This window comes from Crotalus tigris, unplaced genomic scaffold (genome assembly GCF_016545835.1).
Source record: "Crotalus tigris isolate CLP2741 ecotype Arizona unplaced genomic scaffold, ASM1654583v1 scf7180000024307.1902530, whole genome shotgun sequence".
Taxonomy (NCBI): domain Eukaryota; kingdom Metazoa; phylum Chordata; class Lepidosauria; order Squamata; family Viperidae; genus Crotalus; species Crotalus tigris.
In genome coordinates this window covers 1,178,588-1,200,796 of record NW_024100479.1, presented here as the reverse complement: position 1 = coordinate 1,200,796, position 22,209 = coordinate 1,178,588, and the positions used below count along the sequence as shown (strand labels likewise).

At 37.3% G+C, this 22,209-nt stretch overlaps 1 protein-coding gene and 1 pseudogene across 1 annotated transcript in view; one reads left to right on the top strand and one right to left on the bottom strand.

The window, feature by feature from the left end:
- Positions 1-3,263: 3,263 nt before the first annotated feature.
- Positions 3,264-22,209, bottom strand: part of LRRC8C (leucine rich repeat containing 8 VRAC subunit C) — a 33,917-nt gene continuing 14,971 nt past the window's right edge. Inside the window, exons 2-3 of the mRNA XM_039324716.1 lie at positions 16,788-16,929; positions 3,264-10,757 (exon numbers count right to left, since the gene is read on the bottom strand). Coding sequence (XP_039180650.1) covers positions 8,487-10,757; positions 16,788-16,925 — 2,409 coding nt within the window. The 5' untranslated portion in view covers positions 16,926-16,929 and the 3' untranslated portion in view covers positions 3,264-8,486. The remainder of the gene's footprint in view (positions 10,758-16,787; positions 16,930-22,209) is intronic.
- LOC120299669 lies at positions 18,384-19,648 on the top strand (annotated as a pseudogene).

The following is a 22,209-nucleotide window of genomic DNA, read 5'->3' as shown; positions in this document are numbered from 1 at the left end:
ACTGGGCCGCACAAACAAGCCCCATCCGCGGGATACAGGCAACACACAAAACCACACACCCTCCAGTCTGTGGAAAAACCTCTCTCCACAGAACCGGTGTCTGTTGCCCAAAAGGTTGGGGACCTCTGAATTAATATACTGCTTTTAGACGTAACGTTTTCCTAAGATTTTATTCGGCTTTACTAAGATTTGTCCTTGTGACTATGGATCTACCTCAGAGCAAAATGTTCTCTCTCGCCCCTTTGCTTTTGTCCACAAGAGGTTCTTGTTGCCTGTTAGGGGTAATGAAGTTTTTCAAGTTGCAAAAGTGAAGTCGCAATGTTCAATAGTTGGGTAGGTAGAGATCCTGGAAAAGCTAGGAAAATCTACTGTTCTCCCACATTCTGGGACTCTTTAATTGGGCCAGCAAGCCGGAAATGCTGGGTTCAAGAAAGGCAATAAAAAACAAACGGCCATTGTTTAACAAGCAGGGAGCATCTCAAGAGAGAGAGAAAAAAAAAACATTAGCTGGATGGAGCCACGAAGTAAACTGAAGAAGAAATGTTACACAGAGGAACAATGAAAAGAATTATCTTGATGAAGAAGTAGCAGTATAGAAAAATGTAATGATTCTTGGTTCATGAACTTCCCTTGCACCTGATCCCAATGAAAATCACAGTAAAACTATTTCACAGAAAGTGGCCCCAGAGCAGTTATAAAACCATTATTATAATCTCTGGAGCACTTTCAGATATTCTTGCATCTTCAAATAAGTGCAACGTAATATAGGTTTTGGCTCAATTGCTCAATGAAATTATTCTTTTCTCTTAGATGGAAGAAAGAATTTTTGCTCCGGTCAATTTTTCTAGCAAACAAAAAGTTAAGTGGGAACAATTGATTTTTATAGAAAACAAGGAAGGTGAGCTTCTGGACACACCTGTATGTGTAAAAATTTTGGACACCTGCAGTCTCCTCACATCTCTTTGCCCGAGGAGGTAAAAATAAAGAATTGGAAGGGAGTAACTAGGCTCACTCCTATTGCAGTATTAGAAAAAACAGCTACAGACTGGTGCATAACTGTGAAAAGCATATAAGCTGAATAACAAGTAATGTCTCCAATACCCAGAAAACTATTCATGATAGGGATTTAGCTATGTATGTATGTATGTAGCCCACCCGTAAGGGATTGGAAGTGTGAACATATAAATTATCCATGAATCCAGGCTAACCTTTTGCTGTTATTAGCAACAAATTAGCACTTGACCTGGAATTATCACTGTAAGCTGTCTGGTCAGTTGTTTTATTACAATACCCTGTGAATTGGCCCTGTTTAGCAGGTCAGGCAAATGAAACATAAATCTCTGGGTAAAATAGCATGAGCTTCAATTACTCCCTTTGATTTACTCCCTTCAGTTGAAATTAATTATACAAGTAGGATTTTTAAAATCATTTGAGAAGCAGATAATTGAGCATCGCTTTAAGTCCGTAAGCAGCTTTCGCATGCCACATGATTTCTTTTAATCACCTTAAACAGCATTTTTTATTACTATAGGGCAGGTTCCATTATTTGGGCCTTATACCAGGTAGTAACAATGTGAAGGATATATCCTTCTGGTAGTTCTATTAACCAGCTGAACTCACAAATTAGGTTCTCTCCCAGTTTGATGACTATCTCTATCATTATTGCTAAATTGGTAGGTGAAAAAAATCTTTTACCTTTCTTTATCTAAATGACTAGTTTGCCATGTCTTTTTAAAAATTAAATATTGTCAGCCTCCAAAAACCAAGAAAGACATATTGTGATTCTTCCAAGCAGATCTCTTTACTATTTCTTACCCATAGACAGAATCTTGCCAAACTAAAGCAAACTAACATGCCCATAAGGCATATATAGATAGTCCTTGACTTACAACAGTTTACTTAGTGACTGTTTGAAGTTGTAACAGCACTGAAAAAAGTGACTTATGACCATTTTCATGCTCATAACCATTGCAGCCTCCCCAATCATGTGATTTACATTCAGATGCTTGACCATTCATTTATGACAGTTGCAGTATCCCAGGGTCATGTGATCCCCTTTTGTGACCTTCTGACAAGCAAAGTCAATGAGGAAACCAGATTCACTTAGCAACCGTGTTATTAATTTAACAATTGCAGTGATTCACTTAACAAATATGGGAAGAAAAGACATAAAATGGGGCAAAACTCACTTAACAACTTTCTCATTTAACAACATAAATGTTGGGCTCAGTTGTGGCCGTATGTTGAGGACTATCTGTACATTGGGAACTGTTAAGGAAGAGTCATCTTCACCCACTTTTCCTCAGTTTCTGAACTGAATTGTCTCGTTTCTGTGGAATGCAGCCCCTTCCTCCTGGGAATGCAGATTAACATTCCGTCATATGATAATTATGAAACTGAATTCAAGAAGACAAAGGAAACAAGAATCTCTTTTAATTGTAGCGACTACAGCTTCTTGTTGGCTATCTCCACAGCCAATTCCTCTCTGCGTCTATTGCATCAGTTCTCAGTCAGGAGGGTGGTGCCCTGATTTGGGAGTGGCAAATCAGGCAAGAGATTTCTCCTCTCCTTTTCACGATGTTGCTAGCCAGTGAGGAAGACACCCATCCATCGGGATTCAGGACAATGGTTGGACTCAGCCAATCTTTTTAAATACTTTCTCCAACACTCCATTTGGGCCTCTTCCAAATTAAAATTGTGCTAAATAAATGTATGGAAAGATTACAGAGCAGAAAGTCCCAGGGAGGAAAGTGGCAAGTCTCCACCGTGATTGCAAGTGGGTCCTGCAGAGCAGCAGAGCTGAAACTGACAAGATGCTGGCAAGCACTTTGACTTTAAGGGGAAGAAAATGAAAACTGACAAACAAGCAACAGTGATTCATGATCAGAGGGGGAGGGATGGACAAAGGCCACCAAATATTCCTCAAACGTGTATCTGATTAACCCACAACAGGCTAGCTGATCTCAGCCACCAGATGGAAGATGTTGGAATAAAAGGGTAAAATGCTACTTTCGTGTGTCTTTCTCATGGGCTGGAGATGAGACAAAGGCTACTTAATGGAGAAAGTGAACATTATTCTCAGAGTACGATTGAGACACCATCAAGTGCAAATAGGGGGAAGGCCCTGCATCTACTTTGCTTCCTTGTCCCAATGTTAGACACATTATTAAAATGTATTTTAGCTAACTGACATGCCATCGGTCAATGCTTTCAGTAGAAAAAGTGACATCAGAGAAGAAATACAGTGATAAATGCTCTAAAGCTTCACATTTAAGAGAACCAACTTTATTCAGTTTTCCCTCCCTACAGTTAATTCTATTCTGTTCCAGATTGGCCTAGGTGCATTAAAAGATAATACTTTCACACTATCCAGTTAACAAATCAAATCTTTATAGCATGCATTGACCAGTATATTCAGTTGTCTGGTGGAATCACCATTCTATAACACTTTTGCTGCATTTGAACTGAATTTAGCTCTGTATAAAAATTCAGAAAGGGAAGTTCAAAGGAAAATAATGGTTGCATCTACTTAAGAATGATCCATACAATCCAGAATGACAATTTTCAAACAACAGCTATGTGATCACATATTAACTATACAAATGTCATTCTTATGTTTAGATCTTCTTTTTTCCTAAAATCTCAATTACGGAAACTCTTAATACGAAGTCATTATTTCATGAAAATAACAAAGAACCTAGTTGTATATATGACAAATTTTGAAATCTCCAGTGAAGCAATATATTTATGAAGCATTCAAGCTGCCCAAGTTGCAACCTTAGAAAGCAAGCGGAGTTTTGGTATGACTCTGAAGTCAGGCATGCTAGTCTCCATGATAGAAATCATAAAATGGAGTGAAGATGACTACAGACACTCAACTTAGATTCTACCACAACATGGTGATGGTTTCAAATGGTCAAGACTGATGGGATAAAGAAACAAACAACAGTTGAGATTGACGGGAACTATAATAGGTTTAAGTTAAGAAAGCTGTTCTCGACCTTTCAGAAGATACCAATGGCATCACGTTGCAACTTAATTACAACTTAAAATCTTTGCATTATCTTTCCATTCTATTTCAATCACATCCCCTATTTACCCTCATAAATGAAACTCGTTATAAAAATTGCAGTTATACTTGATGGAGGAAAAGGAAGAATCTGATGGGACTGACAACATCCTGATCACCAGTAATAAATTCCAGATTGTGTTTCTATGCATTAAGATGTAGCAGAATTACCATCACGTTGAACCAATTCTAACACTGCTCAATAATATGAAGAAAAACCAATTCAGACTAAATGAATATAATTTGCTGTAATATTTAAATAGTTGATTATACGCAGATATATGTAATATGATGGTGACTTCTTTGATATCATTTCCTGATATAAGTAGCATTTGGAAAAGTCACCACTTCGGAGCAAGTATATTTTAAAAGTACATTTAGATAATATGACTTTGCACAAAAATAATTATAGAATGAAGTCAAATAGTCAATTTCCCTAAGCTTATTTCATGAATATTGCACATCAATGTTAAAAATGACATATTTAAAATATGATAGTTTTTTTTAAAACTCTAACTTAAAGACAAATAAAAAAGATGTTGCTTGCGATATGCAATACAGTATTATGAATGACAAAAGCTTTGTATATATCTTTGTATACATTTTAAAAACAAGCTTGAACTCCTTTGACCACTTGATTTGAAGAAACCCTAATGGAGATGGTGAGATTTCTCCAGAGAAAATGTCCAAGATCCTGCAGCCGTTTTGAACTATTTCTATGATGAAAGTAGATCTTGTGGGCAATTCATGTAAAGTATACAGTATATACTATATGCACAATGGATCATAGACCCAGGCCTCTTCTGGCCCTCACCCTGCAAATATAGAACACATATCTCAGTATAAATGCCCACATTTTACAATCTCCTCAGTAATATATAACATTGGAAGCATGAAAGAAATTGCAATTATGGATATGCACAGATGATACCCACACACACCCTTTCATCTTATTAGTCTGTATAGGAATAGTGCATACAACTCTTGACATCCTTTCAGCAGATATTATATTTTGTGTAATTACAGAAATAGCACCTTCCAATTATAAGTGATAAACCACCACTTGTAGTATGCCCTTGCAGTAAAAGTAGACCTCCACTAGATTGTAAGGTTAGGCTGTATCAGTCTCCCCTTCAATGTAAGACAAGCCTTCAGTTCTACAATAGATCTTTACAGAAAGTCACTAGTTGTACTGACAGCTTAAAATAGTTTGTTTATTAGCAACATCAGCACTTTGGTTTATAGAATAGATTTAAGACTCTGAAAAGAACATTTCTCCTCTTCATGTCCTGGAAAATCTCAGCAATGTAGAGAATGGACTGCTTGTAAGACTCTTTTAGCTTGGGATGTTTTACTTCAGCCCTTGACTTGTTTATACTTTTAAGCAAAGAATGAAGATAGGAAACAAATCAGAGCGCAAGATGCAGTTGGCAGGGTCTGAACTTCAGGCTGCATTTCCCATCTTAGCATAAGGATTTGCCTCAACATTAATGCTGTTTTCCATTAAGTGGAGGTTTATCGTTTAATAGCATCAGGGACTGGCATTCCCAGCTTCATACAAAAACACTAGGAAATACCGCATAGCCCAGCCTATTAGTTGAAGTTCTAAGAGAACTGCATTTAAGAGTCTCTAGCAAGAATCTACATTTCCACCAAACATCATTTCCAAGGTTCATGACCATTAAGCCACTATAAAACTGAGAATTGCTTGTAATATAGACAAGTCCTCTGAATGGAGGAAAGAACTCCCGCAAGACTGTTGCTGAAAAATTAAGAGACGTTCTGTTGGTGGAGGTTGTTTCTGTTTTACAACGATGAGATCATGTCTGAACTGAGCAATGTAACCCTAAAGAGCCCCAAAGAAGGCTCGAATAATTCAGTGGTTCCGATTCCAACATAAATGTGTGCAGGATTGAGCTGTGCCACACAAACAAACAAACGTGACCAACACATTTGGAATGTATCAGCAATATGTAATATATATATATATATTACAGACAATTGATGGAACTGATAGTCAAGTGGTACCGATCAGGGGGGTCGGATAAATTAGAAGATATATCAACAACATGCCTTCAATACCAATTGAAGAGGAGCAACAATGGAAGAGGGATTCTGTCCTCCTGCCCTGATGACGATTATACTGAACACCACTCCAGGAAAAGAACATGGGCGTTGACAGGTCTGACTCACGAGGCTTCCTTCTTTTAAGAGAAAGACCACGTGCAATTGCAACTATTGGAAGCTATTTTTAACCAAATAGCTAGTTTTATGGAGATTTTATTTTTCGTTATAGACCAGATGCTTCAGTTTGGTTAATCTACCTGGGGAGACAAATCTTGTCACTTCTGCTAGACACTCAGCAAATACTAAATGTACTGTTTTCAAGTTGTGAAGGTGCTTGTTAAATAGTGGGAGCAGAAACCTTGTCATGGACTCTGTGGGATATGAGAAAGAGAGTAAAATCAAGTCCACTCCATACTTAGTTTAGATATGCAAGCAATCCCCACTTAATGTCCATTTGTTCAGTAATCATTTGAAGTTACGGCAGCTTTGAACAAATGGATTGGTGACTGTCATGCATGCTGCACCATGCCCCACTCCTATATGGGCAGGGAGCTTCTTTTGTGCCAGTTCAGCTGGGGCTTTTTCACATGCTACAGGGCCTCCGTTCATGTCCTGCCCAGGGCCTCTATTTGCTTAACAGCCAGGGCCTAAATCTGTGCCCCACCCTGGGCCTCTATTCCTGCCCACCCAGGATCTCTATTTCTGCCCTGCCCAGGGCCTCTAGCTGGGTTCTTGTTTCATATGTTAGGTTTCTTTTACAAAATAACTTTTGGCCATGATGGAAAAGGAGAGAAGGATGTATAAATCTGAGTCTATTATTCTTTCCCATTACAATAAACTAAGACTTACTATGATGCTTGATTGCAATCACAAGCAATTAGTTGTGGACACCTTGTAGTCTCAAAGCATACCTCTAAAACTAATCCACCTAGCATTTTAATGATTTGATGACAGATGTTCAAATGCAAGTTGCATCTGTAATGACTAACTTCAGGGAAGACTTCTTCATATGTAGACAGCTTTCTGAATATTCTCTATAGTGCAGGGCTATGTTTAAGCAAATATTCCATTTTCTTTGTAACGTACTGGAAATAAATCCTTCTGAACTGAATTATTTCTTTCCAAGCAAGCATGAATAGTTTTGTAAGACTAAAAATTCCTTATTTCGTGACTTGCATGACTTTGTTTACTACCATAATAATTGATTTGCATGCTACATTTTCATGGAAAATCAAGTCCAAAATATTTCACAACCACACATTTGTCACTTCATGGGAATCTAGGATGCTGTACTTTCTTAAAAGTGAGGGAAGCAGAGGAAATAATTAATATAATTTTTAACACTCCCACTCAGTTAAATTCCTATAAATCTTTGTGGGAAACCGTGACGGAGAAGAAGAAAAAACCTTTGTTATTAAAATTTGATCTTTCCTTCCTCTGTAATTATACCGTAATTATGATGTAGTGCAACCTTAGATGATTATGAAAGTATTCATGATAGAAAGATTGGAAACTGCTTTGTGCAAAGTCATATCTGTTTTGAATCTGCAGAGATTTACTAATGTAGATTTAGGAATCACAGTAACATACAGAAGGAGATGAAAGAAAGATTCGTAGTGTCAGAACATAATCTCCAGACTCATGTTCTGATTATAACTAAGAATACTAAATATGGAGCCAAGAGACTCAAAAGAAATTTAAATAAAACTGCATCCTGGCTAAAGTGCGATTTTAATTAAGTCTTCTAAAGAATAAGTTCTATTGCCAGCAATAGCAGCATAGATTTTAAGAGCACAGAATAGTTATCTTTTATCAATGATACTTTACTGTTTTGCTATAAAGAACTCCCAAGGACAGGGCAATCTGACTTGCAGAAGCCACAATTACCTGCAACTAGGACATAAACAAGATAAAGAACACTTTTGCAATCTTAAAGCATTTAGGTGATTTTTAAAAAAGCAGAATAGAAAGAATCACAGTTGCTACAGCAACCATAAATTATTCTACTTAAATGTGTTACCTAAATTATTTATTTTTAAAGATGATGATCTTTGTTTGACCTACGGCATTTTTTTTTTTTAAGGCAGATGTTAGCAATTTGATCTCAACAAAGCAGAGTAAAAAGTAGGAACATAACAATATAAGGCTATAACTTTAAAAAAAAATTGTAAACGTGAAAATGGGAGGGGTAGAAAAAGAAAACTTATATAAATATTAGTTTATATGTAATACATATATTCCAAAATGATCCATATATAAAACGTCAAAATACGTCATAATAAGATAAAGACTTGAAGGCATATTATATATGAGGCGTTTGGCAGAAAGTCTGTACTGAGTACTGAAAATATTACTCAGCCTTCATCTGTTCTCTAACATCCAAAGGCAGAGTTTCAAATAAGGTGTCTTCCACCACAAGTCCAATCTTTTTAAGAGCTCTGCAGTCACCAAGTTCATGGGGGAGAAACTCCAGGTGATTTCCTTTAAGGTCCAAGTGGGAGAGCAACACTAGATTTCCAATTTTAGGTGAAAGAATAGACAAGTTGTTTTTCCCAATCTTCAGCGTCTTGATTTTTTTGCAAAAGTATAACTCATCTGGCACACTCTCTATTTTGTTGCAGGAAATTGAAAAATACTGTAAACTTTGTAGAACCCCAATTTCAGGGGGGATGAATCGTATGTCATTGTTAGATAGGTCTAAATATCTAATTTTGTTGCATAGGAAAAGGTGGGACGGGAGGACCTCTATCTTGTTGTGACTAAAAGAAAGCCGTTCTAGGCTAGTAAGCTTCTTTATGTGCTCAGGGATATAGGTTATACTGTTGTGCCATAACTTTAGGGTTGTAAGTTTTCTAAGGTGTTGAAAGCTAACAATTTCCTCTATAGATTTCAGATTGTTTTCCTTAAGATCGAGCTCCTGGAGAGCGTTAAGGCTGAAAACAGCATGAGGAATGCGCTCTAGATCACAGTGCACCAGCTCTAATTCTGTCAAGTTGACCATTTTTTTCAGGTTGTTGAGCATGACTAGTTTAGTGCCATCGTTATGAATGCACATCTTTTGAAGATGACTTGAAACATCAACTACAGACTGTGGGATTTTGGACAGGTTGCTTTTAATGTGCAGAACTTTAAGGTTCTTAAGCTCTCGAAAAGACTCCAAAGTTATATTTTTGGAAATATCATGGCATAAGGAACCAATTAAGCTCAATTCTTCTAAATTTCTGAGCCCATACATCCAAGGTGGAAGTTCTCTGAAGTCATCAAACTTGACATTCAAGACTTTCAGGTTTTCTTTTAGAAACGCCAAGGCTGCACTGTGGATCTTTGCAGAACACTGGTATAGGGAGAGCTCTTGGAGATTGTCGAGTTGCACAATGGTAGCTGGTATCATGACATTATTAATAATTTCAAGTTTCAAGGACTGAAGCTCTGTAATTTCAAAGACTGTATCAGGAAGTCCAGACAGCATAAACAGTTGCAGTTCCAAACAGTTACGGGCATTCATTTGCAATCGTTGCCTGAGTTTATCGGCAGTCCACTCATTGTTTAAATTCAGCTGCTTCAGTTTGTTTTCACTGACCTCTGAAAGAAACACAGCAAATCTTTTCGAATAAAGAGGATCATACTGGTCGATCATATGGAGCATGAAAGCAAAGTCATTCCGGACATCTGGGATATCATCAATTCCAGTCTCTTGCCGGACATATTCAAAAGAATATTCTTTCAGAGAGCGGTAAAACAGCCAGTACAAAGTGTAAAGGCATGTCAGTCCATAAATGCTTACAAAGCATAAGTAGCAGAATGAGAGTTTAGAAAAAAGATGTGCCATTGTGTGATTGCAAGAAAAGTGCTTATATCCTGTCATGTCTTGAATGTCAACATTGCAATCTACTGTAAACTGAACTTTTGAAACAAGTGCACTGTTATATGCAATAATAATAAGAAACTTGATCACTTTCAGCACTGTTTGGCGAACATACATAGCATATAGTAGGTCACTTTCCTCAACATGGAGACGGAATTTCTTCACCTTCTCAAATAATGCTTTAGCTTGCTCTCCTTCTTTTTTATCCAAAGCCCCCGGAGTTCCTTTATCCACAATGAATTTTTCAGATATGGATTTTAAAGACTGTGTCCTGACCAAATTGCCTTCTGTGCTAGGCTGGACTGTGTTTGACCTGCTGCTGTTGTTCTTCCGGTTTTCCTTCCCCTCAGAGTCTTCTCCAGATACCTCTGACAAAGCCCGCGTGGTCCAAGGCGAGTCGAAACATTTTCCCAGAATGGAAATGAAATGTTCAATTTTTGAGCTGGACCCTGGGAATTTGAACCAAAAGTTGCTACACAGCATGAAGATCAATGTGTGTATAAGGACAAGGTATGGAAAGTACTTTGCATACCAATGCAAGGCACGTTCGTAGCACATTTGATTTATAAAGCTGTACTGCTGGAGGTCTAAGTCAGTCTTTAGGCCCTTCATTTCAACCGTGGCAGGAGGTGTGGATGGCTTGGGTGGAAGGAACTGAGCTGCACTGGAGTCTATATCTGACATATTAAGAAGGTGAGATACGTTCTGAGAAGGCTGGACTCTTTTGGGAAGACATATGATCTTATCCTGCATCACCTGAAATGCACACAAACAAAAATTGTATTTTGAAAATACATTTTGAAGCAAGTTTCTCTTTTAGTGAAGGAAGAAAAGGTCAGACGCCTACAGATTTTGAAACATCTCTACCTACAAAATTTCTAGATTGCAACCTGAATCGTTCCACCTCCCTAATCACCAGAAGCTCTGCAGACCTCAGTTATGTGTAAAAATCATAACTAGCTACAGCGCTATTATAATCTTCTGGCCACCAACATTTCAACATGACCATCTGTTTCAAAAGCTATTTATCCTTTTCCCTGAACTAAATAACCATATGAACAAAGAAGATTTTATTGCATGTATATATTTGTTAGCCTGTTCCGTTCAGGGCAAGTTATAAATGTTTCCCCTCTCTTGCAATTTATATTGTTATCTGAAGTCTGCAAGTCTCCTTTTCACCGCAAAGTGTGGGAAATGTGGTGGCTTAAATACTGAAAGATATAAAGATAGAGATGAATCTTTTAGTAGCTTTGTCAGGTAATCACAGTCTGAGGTTTCAGACTGGAAGCATGGATGGTTTCAAAGGCATAAGTTTTCAAGCCACGAGCAGAGAGTCAATACTTTTCTCTAAACCAGGTTTTTCTTCCATGAATAATGTTTTAACATCTTTCCAACTGTATTTCCTAAAGCTGGAATCAATTTGGGAGGGCTGACTCTTAGCATAAACCAGGGCCTTTCAAATATTCTATATTCCATTATATTCATGCAGGATAAAAATTCCAAACCAACAGCCTCTGTATTTGGGTGGCATGAGTCGCTCAAAGGGCCCCTTTATAAAATCTAGCATTTCGGAAGGCACCCATGTTTACTTCCAACGGAAAAATTGGACACAGAAGATTAAATCTTTACAATGAACAGCATCTTTGCTCCTTTCTCTTCTTTAGCTGCATCACTTCCCATCTGGGCATTCTGGCAGCCTGGGAGAAAAAACGGCATGCAAACTATGTCCTGTAGTTGCTTAGCAACAAGGAAGCAAATCACAGGGCCTTCTCTTTGCCATCAAAATGGCCAGATGGGTGTTCCAGTCTGTTGTTATAGGCATCTCTTCAATTGCCAACAGGGGCACGTATATTTATTAAACCTTGCATTTATTTGAAGGAGAGCATGTAGCTAACCCTGGCAGCTTAAAGGTGAGGCCTCCTTAACTTCAGCAACTACCTTATTCCCAGATCAACCTGACAGCTATTAAGGGCAGCTGTAATTACACTTTGCTCTATTGCTCTGTGCCTCCCAAACCACATAATAAATGGGACAAATGGGTAGTCTTGCAGTGGGAAAGGACAAGGAACTATTCTCCATCAACCTATAGGAGGGGTGTCAAACTCAATTTCATTGAGGGCCGCATCAGCATTGCGGTTGTCCTCGGGGGGCCAAGTGGGTGTGGCCAGGGTGGGTGCAGCTACTGGGTGGGTGTAGATGGAGTGGGTGTGGCCTACTGGGTGGGCATGGCCAGCTCTACATCGTTCGCATCAAGGGTGCCTGTGGGGGCCTGGGCAGTAGGGCGTGGGACCGGGGCAAGCGCCAAGGCATGATCCATTTTTTCATTCCTTACAAAGGGTGACACCTCCCCAGCATTCACCCAGGGGGCAGGGCTGACGTGGCAGGGGCTGGTTCCTCGCTGTTTCTAGACGGCCTTGTGGAGCTAAGACTGAATGCGTTTCAGCATAGATGGCCACCACAAAATTGTACATTGGCCGGCCTGGCCAGGGCCAAGGAGCGGGGGCCATTCCCTCACTGTTTCCAGGATGACTTTGCGGGCCACATGAAACCACTTTGAGGGCCGCATCTGGCCCCTGGGCCTTGTGTTTGACATGTCTTACCTATAGCAAATGTACAAGTCAAAAGGTCCATGTTGTGGCTTAAATGGTAAAAGTTCCAGGCTAACAAAAGTTTGGCTTTAGCCTGCAATCCAAAACACTACCATATTTATCAAAAGGATAACTGTGAATTTAAGTTGACTTCCTCACCTCAAAAAGAAAGATGAAAAATCCATCTGCTTCCAATACAATATTCTCAATGTAAGATGGTCCTCATATTTAAAGGGAAAATATTACAGTAGGGCAAGTCCTAGTTTTCTCTTTAGGTAAACAGACAACTATAATGCCCAATTACAGAATGTTTCAATACATGCAAGTATTTTAAAATTCTTTGTTGTGGGCCCCAATATTCTGTAGAAAATTATTCTTCATATTAAACACTTAGTCTATGATTAGTAATAAGGATACTGCAGATGACTTATTGGTCTGAGTTTCTGATCTGAATAATTAAAGATTTGTGTCAGTTGAAGCAGCACTGTTTGCAGAAATGGGAACAAGCAGGAGTATAAATTCAAATATTTTCTTTCTTACTTGCTATTTTCCTTTTACTCATTTGCACACTCTAGCCTATTTACTTCAAGAGATTTACAAACCATAATGGGTGGATTCACCCAATTACAGAATCAAAACGAAGCAAACCACATTGTCTTGATGTGAAGTATCATCAAGTATCATATTACACTATATGATATTGTGCAATGCTGTTGATGATGATGATTTTCCCTTGATATCTGTTAAGATTGTATCTGTAATTTGTATCTTGCCATGGTAGCCATGCTGAAACACAACAGAAGGCAAACCAGTGCATCCTCAGGTAAAGGAGCATGGTAAAGGCACAAGCAACTAGAACTACTCATGAACAGTCTCAAATAAAAACTTTACTTTCAGTCCCCTACGTTACAAGGATCTCAGGAATGGTCAGATAAGGCTTCAGGGATTTTGTACTGCTTTCTGCACTGCAAGGACTCGCCCCCACTCTTAGCACCTCTTTCCAGCCTAGCTGGAGATTCCACAAGGACAGAAGAAGACATCTGGATCTCTAATCTAGGTAAAGTTAATTGGCATCAGGATCTTGCAATCAGAGTTTTTATTTAATAGTATTTCTATTCTGGCCTGTGATATCAAATTCCATCCTTACTCTCTGTACAGAGTGGGCCAACTTGCCACGGCCAATTCACCGTGGTCGACTTGCTGCAGGACAACTCTCCACGGCCAACTCGCTGTGGGATAACTCACTGTGGGGCAATTTAACAATTCCATTTAATTATTTAAAATAAATAAAAAAATATTTTAATTTTTGCCATTCACATTTCATTCTGTCCCTCCTTTTGCATACTTTCTTTAATGATTCTATCCCACCATTTCTTTGATATTAGTGTAACTCTTGTCCTGCGGCGAGTTGGCCACAGTGAGTTGGCTGTGGCAAGTTAGCCGTGGTGAGTTGGCTGTGGCAAACTGTCACAGACCCTCCCTGTATGCTTGTGGTTTCCACTACCTCCTGCTCCCACAAGTAATTCTGTTCACATTCGGGAAACAATTTACATGGCCTCTTGTGATCATGGTAATACATAAACTGACGGGGACAAGCAGAAGTAAGAAGTTTAGTTAGCACTACTAGGCCTCTGGCCAAGAATACAGGCCTTTAGAGTCAAGAATTTCGGTCTTGCATATAACTGCTACTGACTGCCAACTCAAGAAAGACAGAATGTAGTATGTGTGGAAGGAAAGGGAGAATAAGAACAACTTAATGCCATATATAGCATTTGAATGATATTTGTATCACAGAAATTAAAAAACTGTTATGTTCCAGAATTTTCTACTTTGTTTTTAATCCAAGAAATTGAATTCCTGTAAGAGAGAAAGAGGAAACACTCTGGAATATATGGAGAACTATCTTTCAATATAAGGCAAAGTCCACAACAACAGTCAGTGCAAAAAAGGCAAATTTATTATCTAGACGACTAATGTACTCAGAACTTTTAAGATTGCTACTATAATGGGTTTAAAATAGGAGATAGAAGGGAAAACAACCAAAAATCAGGCTACTTTGGATATTGATTTAAAAATGACAGGCTACAAGAAAGATATTGGCAAAACCGTTAAACAGGACTTACTGTACAAATGAAACTGGCTGATCTTTTAATAGTTAAAAAAGACTCACAAATAATAGATCAGAAGAGTAATTTGGATATGTGGATTTCAACTTAGAAAAGTGACCTGGACAATTTTTTTATTGTGGATCTACAAAAGATGTGTTATATTTATAAAGGAGTTTGTGAGAAAAGATAAAGAGAACATGAAAAGAAATCAGCTACTTAAGAGGAATAAAGATCAAGACTTTTAAAAGCAAAAAGAAGGCTCATAAAGCTAACTTTTACAATCAAGGATTTTATATATGTGTATGAATATTTTTTTGTTATTTTTTAGAGACAGTGATAAGCTTATGTTAAAATTGAAGCAGAGTGTTAAGCTTGCGAAGGAGTTTCTGAGAGAAAATATAGAAAAAAGATAAATTAATTAATATTTTAAAATATTAAAGATTAAGTTTTTCAATATATTGTTTCTGGTAGCTTTTAATGGAATTTTTCTTAAGTTTGAATGACAAAGCTTTAAAAATTCCTTTATAGAAATGAGATATGATACGGGAAGGGCCTTTTGTAGTATTTTTAGAGAAAATTATGAATTACTGGGTTAATTAAAGGAAAGGAACTCCTTTAGGAAAGGAAAGGAAAACAAGTTGGTTTACTTGTTTAAGATTGTGTGTGTGTGTGTGTGTGTTAGTAACTGAATGGATTTTTGCTGATTGAACAATGAGGCTATATTATTTTTTAATAGCTAACAAATGAGATATGGGGTGAAGAGATTTTTGGCTGAAATGTTAAAGAAATTAAAATACTAAACTCTCGTGCAATTATCTTCATATCTGTTCCAATCTAAAGTGACTTATAAGCGGAATGTGTTTTTTCTTTGTAAACTCCTACGTAATTGTTTTGTAAATCTTTAATACAATCTTTTCCCTTCCTTCAAATTATTTTTTTCTTATTCTTTAAAAATAAATTTAAGTTTATGCCTCTCCTCCCCTTCCCAAATTAGCACATACCAAGAGCATGAATCTTATTAGTTTTGATCTAAACATTTAGATCAAAAGGAAGCTATCAGGGCCAAATAAAACTGTATTTAATGAAATTAAATTTTAAAACAAGTAAAATATTTATTTACTACCTATGTATTCATTAAGTACCTTTTTTGTCATGCTGGATTTAATCATGTAGCAATTTTTACAGAGTTGCTGGGGTTGCATACAAAGCTTGCAGCTGCAAACAACTCTGGCACCTCAAGCCGTATACTTGAGAATCTTTTCCAATGTACTACAAAAGTGCTGGTGCAGGCTATGAGAGCACTCCATTTGGACACACACATAACTGTGCCAAAGATTTGTTATACTATATATAGGAGAAGAGCAGGCAGAGCTGGGGGGCAGAGTTAAACATGTCATCAGTTTAGAGCCCTTGTGTTGCCACAAAAGATCCAAGTCTATGAATTGCATTAGCCCTTATCTAGTGCCAATTAGTGCTGATTGTTAGTTCACTAGATTCTTGTGTATAGGCTTCAATAAATTGTTTATGTTGCAATCTACACAATGGTCCTGGTTCTTTGTGCCTGACTTGGATAGGACCAAGTTTATACAGATCTATAATAATTTAAAACAGATATTAATCTGGAACTATTAGTTGTCAGGTGTAGAGTAGAAAAACCAGACCTTACATTAATATGATAATTAAATAAAAAAATATTTGTTAAGGCAAAGAATCAGGACCATTTGTAAAGTTTCAGCATAGATTTATTCAAATCTATACACAAGAGTCTAGTCAACTAACAGTTAGCATTAAATTGGTGCTAGATAAGGATTAAAGATGCTAAACTGATGACATCTTTAACTCTACCTCTGCCTGCTCTTTTCCTACATCATATTACTTAAATGACCACATGTGATCCTGGAGCCTACCACTCCAAAAGTTGACTAATACTACTGCAAATTAGTCTGCTATGTTACTTGAACTGATGAACAAATAATTCTAGTATCCAAAATTTTAAATGTTTTTTTTAATCGGCATTTAGAATCTGAGACACATCACAGTCCTGTTTCTATGGTATCATTAATTTTTAACTTGCAGCCCTGTTTATTTACCTGTAATGTGCAACCAAACACACCAACCATCAACATGGCAACAGAAAGATAGTCTGTAAATACATCCCACCATGGCTTCAAAACTCGGAAGGCTGGCTGCTGTTCAGAGAACTGGCGGAATTCAGTGATGGGAATCATTGTTCTGAAAAAGAACAAAATGTGTGAAATGGTTACTTTTTTAATATGAAAAATATGCATTACTGTTTTATTCAGTGCAATCCTAACATATATACATACATAGAGTCACTCAGTCTAGATAACATTTTCTAAAACTTGGCATGTTCCAGATGTGTGGATTTCAATTCCCCAAATTCTCAGCAGTGGTGATATTGGGGGATTCTGTGCATTGAACACTATACATAAAGAGAAAAGCCAGGGTAGAAACGATAGTCTAGAAGTGGTGATGAACTATGGCAGTATTAATGTTTCCCATTAGGGAATGATTGATTGCTCAATGTCTCTTAAGAAAGGAATTCATCAGACTCTGCTTCAAACCCGGACGTTGTCTCCATGACTAGCTAATCAAATCAGTAATCAGAACATCTATATTCCAATCTGTCTCATTAGGCTTCTACCCTCAACCTCTTCTACTCCTTACTTAACTTACAAATTCAAAATTCTGTTTTCACTCCACTGACCTGCCTGAAGTACCTCATTTCAGAATCAAGTGCCAGCCCAACTGGGAAGACTTCTATTAGTCATTTTGGTTGCAAGCCAAAAGTAGAAGTAATAAATGCTAGATAAGGATCAACAATAGGGACAGCAAATTTATAGACTAGTTGTTTTCTGCCAATTCAAAAATGAGTAAATAGCAATTTAAATCAGCAACGGGGAAAGTCCCAGACTCTTCCTGCCCACTGACAACAGCTATACGGGAAGAAGACAAATCAGGAACATACAGGACAGTCAAATAAGTTAGAAAGGAAGGGAGATCCTTGGAAATACGACTTGATGACTGAGCAGGAGCAAAGGGAAAGGAGCCAAGATAATAAAAGCTTGGGACCCACTCTCTCTCTTTAACATTAAATCACAATTTGAATGAATTATAGCTGTCTGTGATCAGACAGAGAACTAAGTCTTAAATTACGTTTTTCAAACCTCAAATTTGCATTCTAAGCTGTTATTTTAAAATCTACCAGATAAATAAATTTTATCTATTTGATATAGATAAAATTAAATTATATATAAATCGATGTTTTGCCCATCTGTAAATCTGATCAAGTCTTCTGACATAATTAGCTATATAGAAAAATAGCAGGATCCTTTTATACCGCAAATGTTGCTTCTGTCCCAATTAACTTGAATCTTCATAAATTTTTTCCCAAGATTACATTACACTCAACTCTCCGACTGAGAGGGTTTGCTCTCCTATGTTGTGCCATTGTTTATGAAGTAGTCGTTTTGTTTCGCCAATGTACAGATCTGCACATGTCTCACTGCATTGTACTGCATATACCACGTTGCTTAGTTTGTGTCTGGGTGTTTTATCCTTGGGGTGGACAAGCTTCTGCCTTAGTGTATTCTTGGGTTTAAAGTGTGCACATATGTTGTGTTAGTTGAAGATCCTCCTGAGCTTTTAAGATATGTCCAACCCAGATGGACAGTGACATGTCTCAGAAAACTAACCAATGGGTGAGAAATCTGTCCCAAACAGAAAAGAATGTTTTAGCCAAAGGATTAAATTTTGCAGTTAACACCAGAACAGCTACCAATTGTTGTTCTCCTCACAGCCACAGAGTTCAGCCATCAGGAACAATAAACTGACAGAACCAGAGGCAGAACAATTAAGGATGAGGGTATCTGCAGCCCTTGCCAGTGCCAAACACCCCCTTCCAACCTCACAATTCAAGAAAGGAGATCAGTGACATCCCTAGGAAGACACCCAAACATCACCATCCTGCCAGCTGATAAAGGAAGATGAACACAGATGACTACAAGGCCAAGATGAACAGTCTTCTGAAGGACACTGCTAAAGAGAGCCCACCAGCAGTTACAAGAAAAAGATCACTGATTTCTTGCAACGCCTACTAAAGGACAATGCAATCTACAAGCCACAATATTACCGTCTTTACTTTGGGGAAGCTACCCCGTGCATATATGGACTCCCCAAAATTCACAAAGAGGGAACTTCACTCAGACCAATCGTCAGCAGCATCAATTCTGTCACCTACAATATTGCAAAACATCTAACCACCTTATTAGCTCCTCTAGTTCGCAACACCACAAATTATATCAACAATTCACAGCACTTTGCCAGCAAGGTTTGGAAACTAAAACTGGACCTGGTTGAGACCATGGTTTCCTATGATGTGATTTCCCTCTTCACCTGCATTCCAACAACTGAAGCTGTCATGGTAGTGAAGAAACGACTGCTGCAAGACAGCACTTTTGGTGACAGAACCAACCTCAACCCAGACCACATATGTGCCATGCTGGACCTCTGCCTGATCACTACCTATTTTAAATACAATGAAAGTTTCTACAGACAAAACCATGACTGCATCATGGGTTCGCCTGTGTCCTCCATTGTGGCCAATCTCTACATGGAAGAGGTAGAAACCAAAGCCCTAAATGCCTTCACAGGAATTCCGCCCACTCATTGGTATAGGTACGTGGATGATACTTGGATCAAGATCAAAACACAGGAATTGGAAGCGTTCAGCAAACATATCAGCTCTGTGGCCAGATACAGTGGGGCAAAAAAGTATTTAGTCAGCCACCAATTGTGCAAGTTCTCCCACTTAAAAAGATGAGAGAGGCCTGTAATTGTCATCATAGATAGACCTCAACTATGAGAGACAAAATGAGAAAACAAATCACAATGTAATTGTACCCTTGCTATCCTTTTACATGTTGCTATATTTTCTCCAACAAATGGGATCTTGGCTGGTCAAAAATTGACTAAACCATGATTTGCTATTCTTGCCTTCAGTCTGTAACAGCAGCAAGGTTATTGATAGGTCAATATTGGAAGAAAGATTCGTTGCCTACTATAGAAGATTGGACACTTAAGGTTTCTAATTTAGCAGAAATGGCTAAAATTGCTGCTTATTTAAAAGATCATACACAAGAAAGATATATTATGGTATGGAGAAGATGGATAGATTATATTCAGATTAAATACGGAACTAAAACGTTCCGTTTACTTTATGATTAATTTTTTTAAAATAATTATTAATAGTATTTTATGATGGAAATTATTTAGTTCATTTACTGTTATTATGGTTCTTTATAATGATTGTTTAAAAATGGATTTGTTTATGATATAATGATATTAATGTTTAAAGGGAGTTATGGGTTAAGTATGAATTTAATTATTGTATAATCTGCTAAATTTAATTAGATTATGTTTTAATATATTTGGTTAAATTTAATTAGATTATGTTTAATATGTTTGTAATAACCCTGTATTTGGCTCTGGGAAGTGGGGGGTAGGGGGTGGGGATGGGTGGGTTAGTGGGTTTATTCTTTGTTAATTATCAATAAAACTTTTTAAATAAAAAAAAATTGACTAAACCATGGTTTGCTATTCTTGCCTTCAGTTTGAAACTCCCATTCTCATTACATTTGATCTGGTGTAAGTGTTGAAATTGGCACAATCTCCCTTTTCTCCTTCCCCCGAGATAACTGATTTTTCATCAGATCAAAGTCCTGAAATATTACATAAAGATTTGGAAAGGACTTAGAAGTGGGTTACTTTGCAATCACGCCCAATAATCCATGTAGCTATTGTACAGCTACTCAAAAGGTATAGTCTGAAAATGGTCTTCTGCTTGTTAGATATTTGAAAATATGATGAGCAAAAATATATGAACCCGGTGCCCGTGAACAAGGTACAGGCATGGACAACAGAAGCTTGGGGAATGGGGGAAACTCTCTCTCACCCTAGTTTGTTATATAAAAATGGTACTGAAGACTTGGGAAGTACAGTGGAAATTTTGTGTGAAGGATCCCATGATGGCATTTTGTCAGGAAAATGTAAATTTTGCACAACATAAAAAATCATAGCATGGGGACATCATACATCACTATACATCATGAGGTCTCTGTCAAATTTGTGTACCCAGAGCATAGCACATCATTTGTACATAAAGACTTATAAATGCAAGCTTCCCTAAATGATATGCAAAGCCATTACTTCTGGCTTAATGCCTGAACTGATTTCAGAAAATCATATGGGAATAGTTGCTAATTCGATAAAGTGGAAATTTTTGAATCAACACCAAAGTTATGATTCCACATAGTATCAGGGGGCATAATTAAACCCATAAATGGAGTCAAAATGGGATTTTGACTCTAGGCAGTGGGTGAGGAGATTACATGACAAAATGTTCTTTCTTAACAAAGAAACAGAATGTGAAGGAAAAGTTGAGAGATTTTTATTATCTACTTTTTCTGTCTGCTGTGCGTGAATCATAATAGAAGCAATCTGAAATAGTGTGGTCTGGTAATAGAAACACCATATTATTCATTGTTTCAAAGGATTGGTTGGTTATTCTGTGCATTTAAAAGCTAAATGGCAGTCAAAAACCTTAAAGAGAAATATAATATTGATAAAGCATTTATTCTTTTTGGTTTACACTACATATATGACATACTCCAGCAAGTATAAAATGCAGATGGAATTTCTGGTCTTCCTATTTGTATTAAAACTGTATTAGAAAGTATTTGTGGCAGTTTGCTGCCCAAATATACTTTTTATTGCCTATCCCAATTCTCAGGTCTTCCATTCCTAACCAAATAATCTCTAACCATTTTAGTATTGCAATTAGTCTTAGTTTTTAACACATTGTTGGCTAACACAAAGGTCATTTCCACTCTAGGGATTTAGAGCATCTCCTACAATTGTTCAACTATTGTGCCAAAATAACAACAGTGAAGTCAAGCTTTATATCACTTCAGTAATGTTTGGGTGGTGCTGTAAAGACACTATAAATCACTAAGAAATGAGCTACATTTCTTAGAAACTTATAGAATCAGTTACTAAAAGGCAAATAGCTAGATTACAGGTTGAACTAAATGCCTATGTTGTTTCATTTGATGTAGTTTTATTTTCCATTCAGATCACCTTTATTCTTCTCTAGGTTTATTTTTAAGACAAAGAAGAACCAGTTACTGTAATAAGCAAGATAACTGATGTCATGTAGAAACGTGTTCATTAAATCCAAATCCAAATCTTTGTCTCAGCATCTGGTTTATTTTTCAGAAGTTGCATGTCAAATCAAATGCTTGCATTTTTTTTCCAGGATGCCCTACCAAATAATAAATGCTATACCATGCTAAGGCATCAGGTATAGTGCCAATGGTAAATGCAACAATAAACCAGTCAACACAATATTGCTATATCACAGTATTCCCTTATTTTTTTTATTAATACAAGACAAGCTCACTTCACAGTAATGTGCATATTGATTTATAATTC